The 17515-nt window shown below is 34.4% G+C and overlaps 1 protein-coding gene across 3 annotated transcripts in view; it reads right to left on the minus strand.

Moving 5' to 3' along the window:
* Positions 1–903: 903 nt before the first annotated feature.
* LOC132557367 (cytochrome P450 4F2-like) overlaps positions 904–17515 on the minus strand; it is a 43894-nt gene continuing 27282 nt past the window's right edge. For 2 of the 3 annotated variants that reach the window (XM_060221858.1, XM_060221859.1), the window contains exons 11-12: positions 9785–9850; positions 904–1946 (exon numbers count right to left, since the gene is read on the minus strand). In XM_060221858.1, the coding sequence (XP_060077841.1) occupies positions 1835–1946; positions 9785–9850 (178 nt within the window). In that variant the 3' untranslated portion in view covers positions 904–1834. Of the gene's footprint in view, positions 1947–9780; positions 9851–17515 lie in introns of those variants that run through there. The other variant, XM_060221860.1, reaches the window with a different exon arrangement.

Raw genomic sequence — 17515 nt, forward strand, 5'->3', positions numbered from 1 at the left:
TTAAGAGAAGAGTTAAGAGATAATCAACATACATTTAAAAAAATAACCTCATTAAAACCGAAAAAGACTTTTCTGTAATAATATGACATCGCAACTACTTAAATTGTCAAATCTGAAATATATCAACATTCATGCAGTATGTTTTTAAATACCTTCATATTTGATTTTGATTATTTCCTAAACTGATGTGACGATCTACAATTATGCGTTCGGCTTACTCAGAAATAAAATTATGGTGGGAAGACGCTAAAGAAAAAAACAAAAACGAAAAAGCCTTATCGACGTTTTGGCTTGTGAAGCTAGTGAAAAGGTGTTTTCCATAACTTTACACTCCGTAATGAAACGGAGAACATGCAACAGTTAACTAGATTTGTCCCCGACTTCAATTCAATCTATATGAAAGTTTCGAAGAATAACTCCTCAAATTTACCATACAGTAGCATTTATAAAAGAAACTGTGTAAATGAAATATAGAATGCGACATTCCAACCCTGTGAAGCATACTTTTAAGAATGCAAAAAAATATGTCACATCTTCCAACGAAATTGCAGTAAATTTGTAGTATGGACTTTAAAACGTGATTCTTCGTGCATATTTTAATAATATATTCACAACAGCAACCATCAACGTGTATAAAAACGTAAAGATATTAAAAGGGATTTTTTTTATGAAATAAAATATTATTCCTATAAAGCATTTGCACAGCAGAAGTATGTCGCCTTGTAAAATTGCTAGAACAGATTTCCTTTTATATGTAGTAATCAACAATACATACGTAATGCCACGTCTGACAAAGTTTGGACATGTGACCATTCAAACATCTTATAGTTTCCCATTTAAGATAATCAGTATTTTTCTTTATTTTCTTTGTTAAAAAAGAATTCAAGAAACGGTTTGAGGATATATAAATTTATTACATATCAAGAGAGAAAATATTACAATTATTCAAATGTTTAACGTCTTCATCATATTATCTAAATGTAAATGAGTATAAGGCCTCTCTTCCTGAATATGTCAACCAGCCAACATAGGCTATGGAATAAACTATATTTTCAATAGATTAATATCGGAATATGATTGTCTATAAGAAATTCTTTTATATATTTTGATTCTGAGTCACTACATCAGGGAGCAGATACAAGTATATATAAATAAAAAAAATACAAACCCGATTTCACAATAACTGGCTGATCTATTCATTGACAACCTTACTGACCTATCAGCAGTACTGAAAATACGATTGAGAAATAAAGAATTTTTTACTTTAAAAATGAAAGGCAAGATAACACAAGAATACATTACAAACAAAAAAGAAACAAAAATTAATAAGGAACGTATTCGTAAATTACGTTCTATACAAATTAAAGTAAATTCTTAATGCTAATTACATCATACAGTAAATTATGTATAGATACAGACAGTTTTAGCTGAATACAGTGTAATTAATGATAAATGACTAGAATTTTTAGTTACCATTAACTGATGTAAGTATAGATATTCGTTTGGCTTGGATCTATGAAGTACCGCTTTATTCAAAATACCCAGGAAGATCATTATTTTGTTTTCGAAATAATTAGATATACATAGACATTTGTTATGACAACGTCAATTATAACACATGTATACTTCAATTTGTATATTTCGCACGGACACCATACACACACATTACAACATGTGTTCCCCGTGAAGATGTTTGTTTACAAATACCGCATTAATTCCTAGAGTGTTGATTTGCGGTCTATTCTCGGAAAAGTAGTGTCTACCATGTTCCCAAGTGATTAGAAGGTGTGCGGCCACTGACCAGCACTACCAGGTATGTCATCAACACAAAATATTATGCTGCACGCTGTCTCGGCGTGGCTTTCATCCTGATTCCAGTTTGGGATTTCATCACTGGTGCTTCCTTCTTTTCAACCTTGTGATTTGGATCGAGCTCCAAATCAAATCTGTAAAACACAAACAGCATATCACCATCAAAAGATGTCCTTATATTTGTAAGCGAGTAATTGCTCTTTAATTATCATTATTATAATAAGGATTTTAACATACATATCATATAACTCGTGTACACGTTTACAGTTAAATATTAGTCCATCTAACGACAAGAGGTCGCGCTATATGATAAATTACAAAACGATATGAACTGGAGGAATTTTCCAATATAATCAATAATTATGAATAAGAAATAAGTGTAGAGAGATTAAAACACAGGTTTTATTTTACTCTGCAAAACAGAATGTAATGCATGCAGTAAATGAACTTATTCGATTTCGGTACGTCAGTATCTGGTGATAATCAAGTGACTTGACATTAAATGGTAAGCCATGAAATGTTCCTTTCTCTATTTTCATTTCAATAATGGGCACATGTTTTTTTGTTTTTGTATAAGTGGGGTTTTCGGTTTATTTTATCTGCTTTGTTTTGATTTTTAATTGTCACTTGAATATATTTTCGCAATTAAAAGTGAAAGAATTATCGGAATTCAGTATTTTTAATATTTCTAGGTAAGAATTTTTTACATTCTATACATGTGTAAATTAAAGTGTCGTTCTCAAACGTCACTATGGTATTTAACATGTACAAAGTAACCATAGATAAGACACGTGTTACTTTAAAAAGTCTTCCTAACACTTAGTCTTAACGAACTCCGAATATTATAATGAATCCCATCACACCCATTTGTACTGGTAAAGTAATACAGAATCCGCTTGTATGAGGACTGAGTTATCATTTGTGAGCCTTGTATTGAAGATGTTCAGCAGGGATGTCCTTTTCCAGCCCTACTATTCCCTGGCTATTTAAGGTTGTGTACCCTAAGACTGGTGCCATTTGCTCAGTTTATGCCGAAAAAGGTAGCATTCTAAAGAAAACAAGGCAAGTGACTTTTGCAAAATGGACAAAATCTCTGAAAGAGCAGTGATTCAAAAGTCCAATCCTTAAGTATGAGGCTCATTTCTTATCTATCAGCTCTAGTAATGTACAATACATTCACAAAAGTTCACAAAAAAGAAGGCATTTCTAATGTGATACAACATACCGTTGCTAATATGACATTACATACCCATAACCATATGGCTATTCGATATACATTACAACAGTACATCATGTGGCGTCAGATTTCTGCCTTTCCATTATAGTTGGACCGTCATCTAGACGGACAGCATGCACAATTATCCAACATAACTTAGATACCACCTCAGTACGACACCTACAGCAAGATGTAATACCATGACCCATCTGGTGAGGCAATGCCACCCAATTGCAAGCTAGCACTCAGCGTAAATCCAAACTAAACTAGATTCTATACAATGTTTTGTCGTTAATTCCGCATATTTCTTTAAAAATTGTCAAACTAACATCAACTAAAAAGAAAAAAGAAGAAAAGTTTTCACGTGGGAGACTAACATGTACTCAGTAGAGATTTAAACGCCATTTTCATGTTTTTGTTTGCATCATCACATTAAGTCTATATCTAGAAAACATTTGATTCATAATTGATATTATATCAAATTGACACAATTGAGTCAGAGAAAAATATTTTCCATTTGCAACATTGGCAAATAATACTGAAAAGGACATGTCTAGGGGTTTTCAAGTTTTCATTTCATTCGATGCTCTTCGTGTATAATAAACATGACGAATTCTCTCTCTCGAGGTTTGCAAAAGAAGCACAACATAAATATCACATATTCTTTCATATAGCAAAAATGTGGAAACGAATACATATGTACATGTCAATCAAAGTTAGAATCAATAAAATGGAAAAGACAGTCTAACCTGTCATAACGGCCACCTTAGTTAGACGGCCACCTGCTTATAACGGCCGTTTCCATGCCCTCTCAATCGTTTTTCCTCAATTAAGAGGCCACCTCTCTCTATAAAGGCCACTCTCATAATTCCCCGACAGTGACCGTTTAATACAGGTTAGACTGTACTTAAGTAATGATTATATTGTTTCATGTCGAATTAAATTTTCTATTTGTTCTTACTAAATCAGTTCTTATTTGAAACAAGACAAGGTCTTGACTCTTGGGTGAGTTTAATAATCAGTTCATACTGAAAAAAGACAAGATCTGGACTTTTGTGTTAGTTTTAAATCAGTTCATACTGAAAACAAAACAAGATCTGGCCTCATGGGTGAGTTTAATAATCAGCTCATATAGAGAACAAGACAATCCCTGGACGCTTAGTCGAGTTTGAGTAAATCAACTCTCATTGAGAACGAGACATCTTAATCAAAGGGTTAAATTAGTTTTTTTTTCTTTTTAACGTCCTATCAACAGCGACAGACATTTAAGGACGGTTAATCAAATGTGATGGAGACCCATGGAACTTTCTGGGTGGATCGACTCCACCAAATAAGACTGTAATTGATATCTAAAAGGAAACTAGAGCAGATTTGTAGTAACACTGAACAATTTGGGACGAAGAAACACATCTGGATAACTTATCCAATTTCATGAAGTAGTAAAACGACCATGACATTAGCAAACACATAATTTATATATAACCTCATGCAGCCCCAATATACTTTTTTGCCGTCTGTAAACGAAAAAACACAACGTTTTCAACTACACAAGCTACTGTTGTTAATAGTTTCCCCTCGTCTCCATAATATTTAGCCATGACCCTCGCCCCACGCCCTTAGTCAAATTGCCTAACGCCAAGTAAATCGTGTACCGCCATAATATTAGGTTTGGCGAGAAATGACCGTACCTGCATGCCTATGTTACATCAGTGCAGACTATCAAACGACGTCATATGGTGAAGGGCAGCAATCTTGCCTATACATAAATATCACTCCCCATAACACATTCCTCAGCCTGGACATATTCAGGTGAACAATGTTCAGAAAGCCTTCAACTCGACCCCAGAGACTCAAGTGGCGCTGCTCTCCTTGTAGCCCATATGTTCTCACTTCGCCCTAGTCCCTGACAATTCCGTGTTTTACCCACTTTTCTATTGCCGTTTTCATGTTGAACACTTGAAAGTGTTGTAACGGTACAAGTAGCAGCGATTATTCTTCATCACAACTGTCAACTACGTGCTTGGAATGAATTACGAATAAACACATCCCATAGTCAGCAGCCTGCGTGTTACTGATGGAGGCATCATCGAGAAGTTATTTTCGAAGATTCTCTTACAAAAACTGAGGAAGAATGTAGCACAGAGAGAATTCTCAAGGACTATTTTTTCAATGCCTTCCTCGATTTGTTGTCTTCCTCTTCTTCTTATCTTTATGTATTTATTTTTTAGATCTGAACAGATATATGAACATTTGTCAAACGTAGCATTTATTTCGGGGTATGCTATGGATACTTGCACTGTATTTTCACAGTGCTTGGTCAACAACAAAACACTCTTTACACTATTCGAATACACAATGAATGAGAGTTTAACAATAACCTTCTTTTTCCCATTCAAAATGGATACTTAAACAATCACACATAAACTTTGCCTTGACTACTTTGTGACAATTACACATCACAACTTTTATTTTAATTAATTAATATTCTTTACAGTTGAATGCTATCCAAATTGACCAAAGTCGAAAATCTTAACGCTTGCTCAATACTAGTCCTTTAATACTGTTAACGGGATATCAGAGTTTGCATAGTGGACGCTAGTATGTTTAAACTTCGAACATTATAAGTGATTGCATAGTTGACGCTAGTTTCTGTATCTAAAAATGCAACTTTATTATACTGTATTTAAACTATAAATATTATATGAGATATAAACTTTATTTTACAACCACTGTGAAGCAAAGTTTATAATAGTACGTAATCATTCTAGTAAGCCCGGATTAAAACGTGCGAAGGGTCTTACTAAGGAAGGAAACTGGAGCATCTAGGGGCCGGTCACCCTATACCTGTTCACGTTCGATCGGGTAACCGAATCCGGGTGCCTCGATAAAATGCGAGTTCTTTACCACAACTCCACCCTACCATCCCTATAATATACGTTACATCCAAGTTTGCCAATTTGTGCAAGTCATATATGAACTCATGCAGGTACCAATATTTCCTTTTTATAAATTCGGGTAAGGGAGTGGGTGAAACCGTATATATAATAAAAGTTTTTTTTCAGACAAGTCTACATAAAGAAATGAGAACTTATTTATATTTTGGATTAATTTTTTTCTCAATTGACAACAATACGTTTTTTCCACATACATATGCTATTAATACTTGTACTTACCCCAGCTTAGTTGGAGACATTAATAAAATCAATGACTCAGTCTAAGTTTACGACAATCGAATTTTAAACGAACCGTTATTTGAAATTCGTATTGACTAATGTTCAATTATGAAAATAGTTCGAAAGGGCATATATTTATCTTTGGCAGACTAGGAAACATGCTCGGCAGATTGAAATTTAATTATCTTTAACAGGGAAAAAAATCCATGAATGTTAAGTAGACGTCATCGGTCCGTGTTTACAAGATAATTAAACCCTGGAAAGTATATTTGACATCAACTTATTGTTATATACAGTAGAAAGTTACATAATGGGTGATAAATGGTATTCACTGTATCTTCACTGTCCCTACTAAGCTAATTACCTTACTTACTAAATAACATTACTCTTAGTTAAGCAAAGAGAATACCCGGATTTGGCAGTTTGCAAATCATAGGAAGCACCCGTCTTTTGCACTATACAATAAACGTACGTGATGAATCAGTCGTCATACCAAAGCAGGAAATATATAAAAAATATATTATTTCGCTTTGTCTTGTTCAAAGTTGAACGTCCTTGCAACATTAGATATCTTATTAAAATGTTTATATGTTTAGAGCGATGCCAACCACAAAAAACGCAGACAACATGATAGAATGATGTTCAAAATGTTTAGGTTGATCAATTTCGATTTTCAATTACTCAAAAGCAGGAAAAAAGCGTGTTGTGGAATATATCAAAAGTAAGGCTGGCAATACAGAGGAGAATAAACATACACATATCTTATAACTAAAGTAGGCTTATAACATCAAGTAGAAAAAATCCCTTTTTGTTGGGTTTTTCTTTGTCAATGCGACAGATTTAACAACAGAACAACGCCGTTTTTTTCAATTCGATGCTGTAGATAATTACATAAATATATTACAAATTCAAGATATTTTCTTAAAAAACATGAAGAGATCGTAGATCAGAATGCAACCTCGGTACCATCAATTAAAAATCAGCATCTGCTGAAGATGATGAAGATTGACGTTAACGCTGTTGCTGTCTTTCAAAGGAGGATTTTTGGAATAGCGAATATTGTAAAACATAAGTACTCCAAACATAGATTTAAGGAGACTGCAGTTGTAACAATGTTAAGTCCTGATGGTATTTGATAGATAAACACTAAAGAAAGATTTCTTTACTATAAAAACAAAGCCGGGTCCATTCTACGTGAGAAACACGAGACTAAAAACGTTTTCTTACTGTAATCGAGGGATTTAAAAACAATAAAACTAGAAAATATCATGTGTATCTAAATCCTTGTTCCCCTCTATCATTGTGATATATGTGGCTTCCCGGGGCCCAAATCGGTCTCCGCCTCTGTCTTAGTACAGACGCTTGGCTCCAGCATCATCATCAACGGATTATAAACAACCATTTCACAAATTCCTGAGGAGTCTGAGAGGACCAGCTACTAATGTTGTGTAAAGTTTGACAACAAACTCTCGTCCATTTATCAAGGGCATCGCCGCCAGACCAAAGGGTAAATCTGACTACGAGGAGGGACCTATAACTCACCGTGTACGGACCAGAGCGAATGAGTCGATAAACGCTGCTATCTGATGATGTTAGTGTTGGTTTTATAGTACCTACTTCCGTAACTTAAGAAAAGTACGCGGATAAAACATAAGTGCCCATGACCTTTTCATTGACCAAAGGTCCATCAGCAGAAGTATTTATACCGGGAGAAAAGGCTTTGATTTTGTATAAGGTTTCATACACTCTTGAAAAAGAGACAAATAAATTTCTGTTGAACATAGAGAGTGTATATCATCTGTTCCTTCCATGCCGAGAAGACGACAAAGATTATAGTATTTTACAGACATTACCTACAGAGGCTCGCGCCAAGACGTCTTAACATAGACTGACTCGATGTTGGTATACTTTGTTATTTACATACATTTTCTTTCTTATCTACGCCCATGCAATAGAAAAAACTCGGCAGTACATGTCCTGAAATAAGGGTTGTTTAAATAAAATCTTAAATTCTAAAACCCCCTGATCCATAGTCAAAATCAAAAAGATGTATTTCATTTACATCGAGTGATTTGTGTTGTCTCATTAACAAGTAATAGGAAATGGTACTAATGTCACTTCAAAAATATGTTTAAGCATACACGTTTCAGGCAATGACGTCACCCCAGTATCGGTAAAACCAATATTTCCAGGTATACACTACATAACAATAATATCAATGCGCACGGCTATTTTCGCTGTATTCGCGGGCATTAAATGTAATACTTCTATTGTGCTAAATGATAGTAATGCGTCAATGGGAAACAGACTTACCTGAAACTAGATTCTCGTCAATGAATTATGACAGAGACACTAGCGAAACATCAGCTCCATAAAAGATCAATAGTACTGAATATCAACGAAAAAATAACGATAACTTCTCGCAGAAAAAATGAATATAGAAAATTATCTAAAATGAATATGACGGAGATGCTAAAAGAAAGTTTAACGTGGCATACAGGATAGACTGGTGTGTACTTCTAAGGATGAAGGAGTCAACAATCATGAAATTATAGTGTGACTTAATTCGATAATGATACATCATCCACGTTGTATCTTTAACACTCGCGAAAATGAATCAAGGCCTTAAGACGATAGTAAATTAAACACGTAAGTGAATAGCACCTTTCTAAACAAATTAAGAATCCGACACAGCAGAGCCGATAATGACTATTATCTGCATCATACAGTTGTTTTGTCTTTCGAAGACTTCTCTGCGATATGAAATTTTGAATCCTAGGTTGGAACGGAGAAATCAAGATCGAATCTAAATTGGTAGATGCAATGGTCAGTGAGTTTTGTAAACTGTTATTATTTCAAGTTTTGTACATGAATGTTTCTGCATTTCTATAATCCATTTAACATACATAAGTTAAATGACCTATGTGTGACACAAACAATCGAAAGGATATGTTTACCAGGTATAGTATGTACACAACTGGTTGGATCGTTCAGTAAGCATCGCAAATATTATTTCAAGATCCTACAGATGATATATTCAGAACATTTGTACATTCGTCAACTTACAGGCATGATATATAAAAAAAATGTTACAAATTGAATATTGTGATTTTTTTTATATATATTTTCTAAGTCTATAAAATATGGCATGCATTGCGCTAATGAAATCATTCTTTTACAAGGAATGCTTAAATTTGATAATTATTAGAATAAGCTAGATTTATTATCCATTCGTTTCTATCTTTCAATTAGAAGTTTATTAATAATTATTACAAAACGTACGGAATTATTACATATTATTCACGTACAAGTTACAGTCATAACTGTCTGTAAAGGTCACTCATGGAGCAACTAAATTAATATGAATTGTATCAAACAGGGAACCAAAACGTGACCTTTATTTACAGGTGACCTTTGTATAAGGTGGCATGTAATAACTGGTATTTAACAAAGCAAGTTTGGCTGTATTTAAAAATAACTTCTAACCAAGGTTCAAGTCTTTATAGCTGTATCAGGTACCTAATATTTTCACAAAAATATCAACAGGCCACAAAAAGGCATGAAGTTGAATGAATTTCCTCACCTTCGAAGTATCCTTGCAAGGATCGTCTTCATCTCGTGCATAGCAAAACTCTGTCCAATACAGTTCCTGAAAATATTAAAACAAAAATTACAGCTCAACAACGCCGATAAGACTTTTCTTCTTCTTGTATCATCAGTCAGCCTCCTGCTGGATGTTTAAAGGTCTGTCAAATCAAACAAGTGTATCGATTTATTCGCTCTAATGTTTCTAAAACAAAGTGAGGCCATGATTTACGCTGATTAAGTAAATCCAGAATTTGTTATGAATAGACCATATCAAAGATAATATATTACTTGCTTAGATAATCATACTTTAAGTACCTAGGTCAAGGCGACTTTTTGGCTACAATACATAAAATGTTAATGAAAAGAAAACAAAATTTTGTTCTGAGCGTGACCTCCGTTGTGAATTTGGCGTTAAAATGGTCTATAAATCAATGACATCTAGCTTCTTCCTTGCAATGAATAGGAGTGCGAAGGAATCCAAAAATGGCCAAAAATTTAAAACAAGGAATGATTGATACGAGGGCATACATGGACGACTGGAATATTGAAATGTCACCGTTTAGAAACATGAAATGAATGTTACAGAAAAGTTATAGCAGAAATACATAAAATCCTCACAACATCACATCTGAAACGTACTCATTATAAAATAAAAAGTTATTCAACGTTTATAAAACGTCATGATTTAATTTCATAAAATGTTTAATTGATACCAATATGTATGGATATTTTTTTTAAAAGTGTTAACGGTATAAAATAAATGAGCATAAGTAAAATAATACATCGAATATTACAGCCGATACGTTTGAGATTTTTTCTTCCGCATTTGTAAAGTGTTTTATTAAACTGTCAAAAACGCTATACTCATGCTTATAGGTTACACAGGACTTCCAGTTTATACCATTTTTTCATAGCAACACTAACATGTATATCTAGTACTAAGACATCAATATCAATAACCCACGATAATTCCCGAAAAGAGGTTGAACGCAAGGACGGATGGACCAAAGAACGGACGGTCGCTTATGTGTTCCTGTCGAATTCATTCAGTTAATAAAGCTCTTTACATTACCAAGGAGGATTTTCAAATCATTATGGCTTTTAACGAGGTAGTACCTGTTAGTATATACAGTGTAGACGAAAGCAAACATTAAGGAGTGAATTAATTGATAGTTTCTCTATAGAAACCAACCATTAGTAAATGGCTACATATTTTAATATATTTTCTCAACTGTGTGTCTCCTTATCAGCAACACAGAAAATATAACAACTAGGTACCAGGCAACAATGTCATCTATTTCAGTGTGAAAGTGCGGTCATTTAAGTTTGTCAAATGAGAGATCCTGATTAAGAGCATGACCCTAAATATTACAATAATCTTTCAGATATTTCTTTCTACAACATATTTATTCTGTCTCCACACTTTCCAAAATGCACAGCGGGCGTGCATCTGCATGAGCATTAGTTCTGGTTAAAGAGTTCTGGTAGAATGGCGCAGCTTAATCAATTTTGTTCATAACTTAGGTATTTCATCTCTATCTAACTATGTATCTGTGCACTTGTGAACCTTTCACACAATTCCCTTGTGTAAAAAAGGAAATATGTCAATTCTGCACAAAGTAATTAATGACAGTCTATAGAATGACAAAAGTTAATAACGTTGTTTGCGTTTAAATTAGGTCATACCATAGGCTCTACTGACTGATAGGTAAGGGAGAACATCATCAACTTAGCCATGACGACTATATCAGTCATCAAATCTTTAGGTAGTGTGATATACTTATACACAAGAAGAATTCAACAACTACAGATCCATGATTTGTTTCACCAGTCGGAATTTAAAAGTTATGGTGTCATTCATTTTTTGTCTCGTAATTCAACAGTAACAAAAATTCACATAATAGTATGTAGATGTAATTTGTTTTCAGAAATGACAGGGTGTTTGAAAAATGTTCTCTTTTCCACAGAGATGAAAGAGCAACGCAGCATTGTTAGCCATAACATAATGGACCGAATTACATGGCCCCGCGGATTTTAATGGCAAATCCAGAAGCTAAAGCATGTGTGAAAATATGACTATTTCATGGTTGCCTTATCTGTTTACTCAAGGTTTACGGGGAATGTGGTGGTCCATATGTTCCGCATGTGTTCATGTCAAAAACACACGTATATCTAGAATTCCTAATCCCCATTTACACATCGTATACCTGGCTGTTGTCAGAAACCCAGATTACATTGATTCTAATTGCAAAATACCCAATATATTTTCTCGACTTACTACATCTTCTTCCAATCTGGCTATACTATAGAACGAATCTTGGAAATCCTCAAAGAGTTAATGTTTAGGTGTAGGCCACAAACAACAATGGATCGATTTGGTTACTCTTCAATTGCGCACTTATACAACTTCTTTTGTTTTACCTTGATCATCTGGTTGGAATACAGTTAAATGTGTAGTCTTGTTGGTCACAATTATCATTTCTGTTTAGAAAGCCATCCTCTATTTTGTAACCTTTTAACAGCAATTGTGAAACAAATGATATAAACTTATATCTAACATTATTATTGGTCCTAATCGGAGAGCAAGGAGTCTTATTAGGAGATGAAACTGGAGTGCCGTGCCCAAAGAAATTCAACAAGGCGGGTCACTTTATTTTCCTTTCATCCTTTTCATATTTAGTTGAGCAATCGAAGTTATATTTGCCTTAAAAGGAGACTATACAAATCAAAGTACCAACCAACAAGCCCTTGCCTTGAGCCATCCCAACAATTGTCCACCACTCCCCAAGTAACCAATGCCCTACACATCCACGATTTACTATGGAACTACGACACACATCCACCCTTTTCTCTGTAACCACTGCCGCGGACACCCATCCCCTCCCTTGCAACAACTACGACACAATCCTAGCTTTCTCTGAAGCTACTGTGCCACCCAAACAATCCTTCCCTTGAAAACCACGGAGATACACAACCATTCCTTCTGCGGTAAGTTCATTACCCTAGCTTAGTATGGAAACCATAAGGCACGCTTTTCAATTGATATTATTGTTTGTAATTAATGAAGGTATACGATTTGCATAAAATTCATGTTTGCGATCAAAATGCAAATAATAGGTAAAAAGATCGTTACATGCATGTACTTATTAATAGCGTGTGGAGGTAACAATAACATATCATGTTAGTACGAACTAATTAGAAGCTGCTTTCCTTCAGGATTCCGGAACACCGCAGTGTTTATGTTCCATTATATCAAGACAACACCATCTATATGTATGTATATCTTGTGTAATAATACAATAGCTACCACGTGCGGACAGTTACTGTTCCCGCCCAAACAGACACTGATTTATATACATGAAATGTGGCATACTTAACATTCACGTGCATCCACCACATGATAATATCAACGTACATATATATCTTTCAACCGGCTTTGACAATAACTAACATCTTAATTATTATGTGAAATCGATATCTGAGCTTGTCCTTACATGTCTTAGTGTATTCTACGTGGAAATTTTAGATGAAAATTATTTGAAAGTTATAACTTATCACTTACTTTTCCAGGTTTTATATTCATAGAATACCGACAAACAGAATCTTAGTTCAAACTTCATTTCGATGAAGCTAGGGCAAAATGACAAAAGGAATATATACACGGGAAATTTAATAGAAAGTATTCACTGTAGTTCATGTAGTTATAGATAAAAGCATTTTGTATATTTTCGGGTTTAAAAATGTCCGAAAAAAACCGGATATCAGTATTTGGTTTGAAAGAAAGTAGAATGCTTTCATTTACTATTTGACTGTAGCAATACCATAAAATCACGTTTTCCAAATTCCGGTTTGTGAGGTATATTGAGAGTCATGGAATAGTCTAAGTTAATATTCACTACGACAAAACTATAAAAATGTGTTAATATTCATTATGACAACACTATAAAAATTAATATTCACTAAGACATAATTATAAACCTGTTTAATATTCACCAAGACAACACTATAAAACTGTGTTAATATTCACTAAGACAACACTATAAAACTGTGATAATATTCACTAAGACAACACTATAAAACTGTATTAATATTCCCTAAGACAACACTATAAAACTGTATTAATATTCACTAAGACAAAACTATAAAACTGTGTCAATATTCATTATGACAACACTATAAAAATTAATATTCACTAAGACATAATTATAAACCTGTTTAATATTCACCAAGACAACACTATAAATCTGTTTAATATTCACCAAGACAACACTATAAAACTGTGTTAATATTCACCAAGACAACACTATAAAACTGTGTTAATATTCACTAAGACAAAACTATAAACCTGTTTAATATTCACTAAGATAGTCATATAAAACTGTTAATATTCTCTAAGAAAACCTATACACAGTGTTGACTATTCACCGAGATAAAACTACAAAACAGCAGTTAGTACGCGGAAAGAAATATTGCGTTTAAGCTTGGGCACGCGAAACTTGGGTAATACAGCATTCTGCAAACGAGTCACGCCTGTTACAGTTTAACCTATTACGTATAACAGAAGAAAATAAGTAAAAAATAATGTCTATGAAGGGGAAATATATTATTAGAAACCAGTTGTACACAAAAGCCATAAAGAATATACAGCACTTCAAATGAATCACAAGTATTGTCTGTGTACATGTTATACATGGAGGGAAATGTATGTGAAAATCTGGAATATCAGACGCATGCGAAACCAAAACATTATTAATAATGTTAACACACAGGTTACTGGCATTGAAGGTGCACGGGTTTTGCTGTTCTTAATATACAATCATTTCCATTACGATGGGCCTTACTTGTTAGTAAAATGAATCAAATAGAAACAAAATGTGCAAAATTATCGCATGCAGCTGCTGAAACAAGATCATATTAAGTGAGAAGGGAAGTAAGAAATGACATAACCGCATAAAGATTTTTCCCCATATCATGCAAACAACTACAAAATATAACTATTGGTGCACACAGAAGTAGAAAAGTAAGAGCCATTCAAATTCTGACACCTATGTATTCTCATCAAATGCCAAACTATACGAACGATAATAGCCCTGACATTCAAGTGTTTGGACTTGATTAGAACGCTGGGGACACAAAAAATCCCATCTTTCTGTCACGTTCAAATCAAATCAGCATGGTTTATTGCGTAAAGTATATCTTTGCACTTGCTGGCGTAACATTTTCGATGACTTTATAGCAATAACACTGAAATATGTTCCTCTCGACAATTTGGTGAAGGTATTAGCACCTCGCGTTCAATTATAGTGTTATCGCTGGCAGTTGGAGAGGTTGAAGTGGTGGGAATGTTCACTGTTGGGTGTTAGGGTAGCGGGTAGTGATAATGGCTGAGGGCGTGCACGCACATAAGTGATACCCTGAGAAATAACGAGAGCTCTGTCGCCCAACCTAAGTATGCATGCAGCCATCGCTGTCTTCCGCTGCCAGCACAACACCTGACGTGAATCATATCCTTAAAGATTTGCGACACACATTCCTCTAAGGAAATGTTCGCATAACAATAAAATGCAAAACAACACAAGATAAAATGCTTGGGATTAAAATATACTAAAACATATGCTCAATACAATTTGGGACAAAACCCCAAACTGTAATATTCGTGAGCGATTTCATAGAGGGACACCAGCAACTAGCACATTATGGCACAAAAGACTGGCACGAGAAAAGTGGAATTTCGGAGACCCACTAAAAAACGAAACAAATAATTGTCTCCGTGACCCACTTTCTGAACGAATAAAAACTTCATGGTTACGGAAAACCCCATATCAACTGATATCTTCGAACCTATCTAAGTTCCGTTTCGTATCAATTTGCTCACTTTGATTCTCTATGTATCTCATATCAGGATTTTAAAAGATTTCCCACTTTTTATCAATTTTAAATATCTCACTAGTTAACACGTTATTGCATAATAACGAAATTACAGTAATTACTAATTTGTAAAAGCGATTAATGAAATATAACGATCTGACGATAACCAGGAAACACTGGTGAGCATTGTAGATATTAACAACTAATGACTTGGACGTTCGCTCTTTTGAAAAAGTGCCAGTGTTGTCGGAATCAGCATGCTATATTCAATAAATGTCTTATCCTATAGACGCATTAAACACTGCATGAATCCGTGCTTTGGCCGAGTTCAGACTTATCAAAACGGCCATTCTCGTAACAGTACATCTATTATGTTTCTTTATATCAAGAAAAAAACTCATGTAAATCATGGTATATTTCCAAGTACGTTTTCAGGTTTAATACTTCTCAAATCACCATGGTTTTAGTATTAATCACACTCAAACCCAAAACAGCACGAACTACTGCAACAGCAGAGTCCCTATCAATTTTATTCATTTGCACGCTTTATAAAATATATTTCAATACTGCTGTTATCTACCCAAAACACGGGGAGAACTTTCTTGTTTCCAAATCATTAGAGCGTGGTCTCTTAAATTTGGCAATAAAACTGTAGTAAATAGATGCAAATGGGTGGCTTTTCCAATAAACATAGTGTTACGACAACAAAACACACGTAGCCTCCCTCCACGGGGGTTCTGCCTGATACTGAGCCTACTTTATGACGATGTGATTAATAGAGAGACAAGTGCAGATTACATAAGCATGACTGAGGCCATTATTATACCCAGATGTGGGGCTCTTCATCCAAGTAGCTCAAAACCCCCAACTCCGCCATTTGCTAACCCAGGACTCTTAAATGATGCTTATCTTTCGCCAAAACCCTCCAGTAAAAATTCTGTACGAGTTGTTTAAGCACTGCTAAGAATTAAATTCAGAAACTATGTATTAACAGATGAAGGTCAAATGACATAATGTCCAACCTCTCAGTCTGAACTGTACTTCATGATCTTCGGTATTCAGCGTGAGGTCACAGTGATATCACCATGATACCTCGTTCTATCGAAATACGAGCCTGCATGATGTTGTATAATTGTTTGATAGCATGGGCCAACAGCGTGTTCACAGATGTCCCTTATCAATATTCGAACTCCTGAAGTTGGATCCAATACATGCATATCCTAGAGAGATACATAAACTTGTACAACAAGTCGTCTTTGACAGGAGCCAGAAAATGATGTTCAGTTGTAAGCTTTCAACTTCTCAAGAATCGCGCCATTCAACTATAAAATGGATTTTGGAACATGGACGCTTAAAGATTATTTCATTAGTTCCACATTCATACTCTCAGTCCTGATTATAACTAGTATTTGTTGGGGAATCGTATCGGATAACTGAAGTCATAAAATCATGTTATGATCTTATCTAAATAATTAGGAAATTGGTTCTTGTTTTTGTGTATCTTTTTCAAAACATCCAGAAAGCATGCATGTTTAAAAGCTACGTGGTGCTGTTCATCTTAAAATATTCAACGAGCAAGGGTTGAGGAACAAACGGGAATGTAAACATTTACTAACAGCATTATGATTGCGTCCGATTTCTTGGATCTAGTTAGATTTAGGTTATTGTTACATTACATCCTGTTAAAGGTTATGATTATTTTAGGATGTTCAAGAATTGGAATATTGTCAGGATAAATAATTTTATCCATTAACAAGTATTTAATAATTTTATCAAAACGACTTATTAAATATCTATGTGGAAAAATTCTCATAATTTATTTGAGTGTATGAACTAGTAAACGGCGAATCCGATGCAC

The sequence above is a fragment of the Ylistrum balloti genome, unplaced genomic scaffold, assembly GCF_031769215.1.
Source record: "Ylistrum balloti isolate Yb309-2 unplaced genomic scaffold, AGI_CSIRO_Ybal_v1 Utg370664, whole genome shotgun sequence".
NCBI classification, from domain to species: domain Eukaryota; kingdom Metazoa; phylum Mollusca; class Bivalvia; order Pectinida; family Pectinidae; genus Ylistrum; species Ylistrum balloti.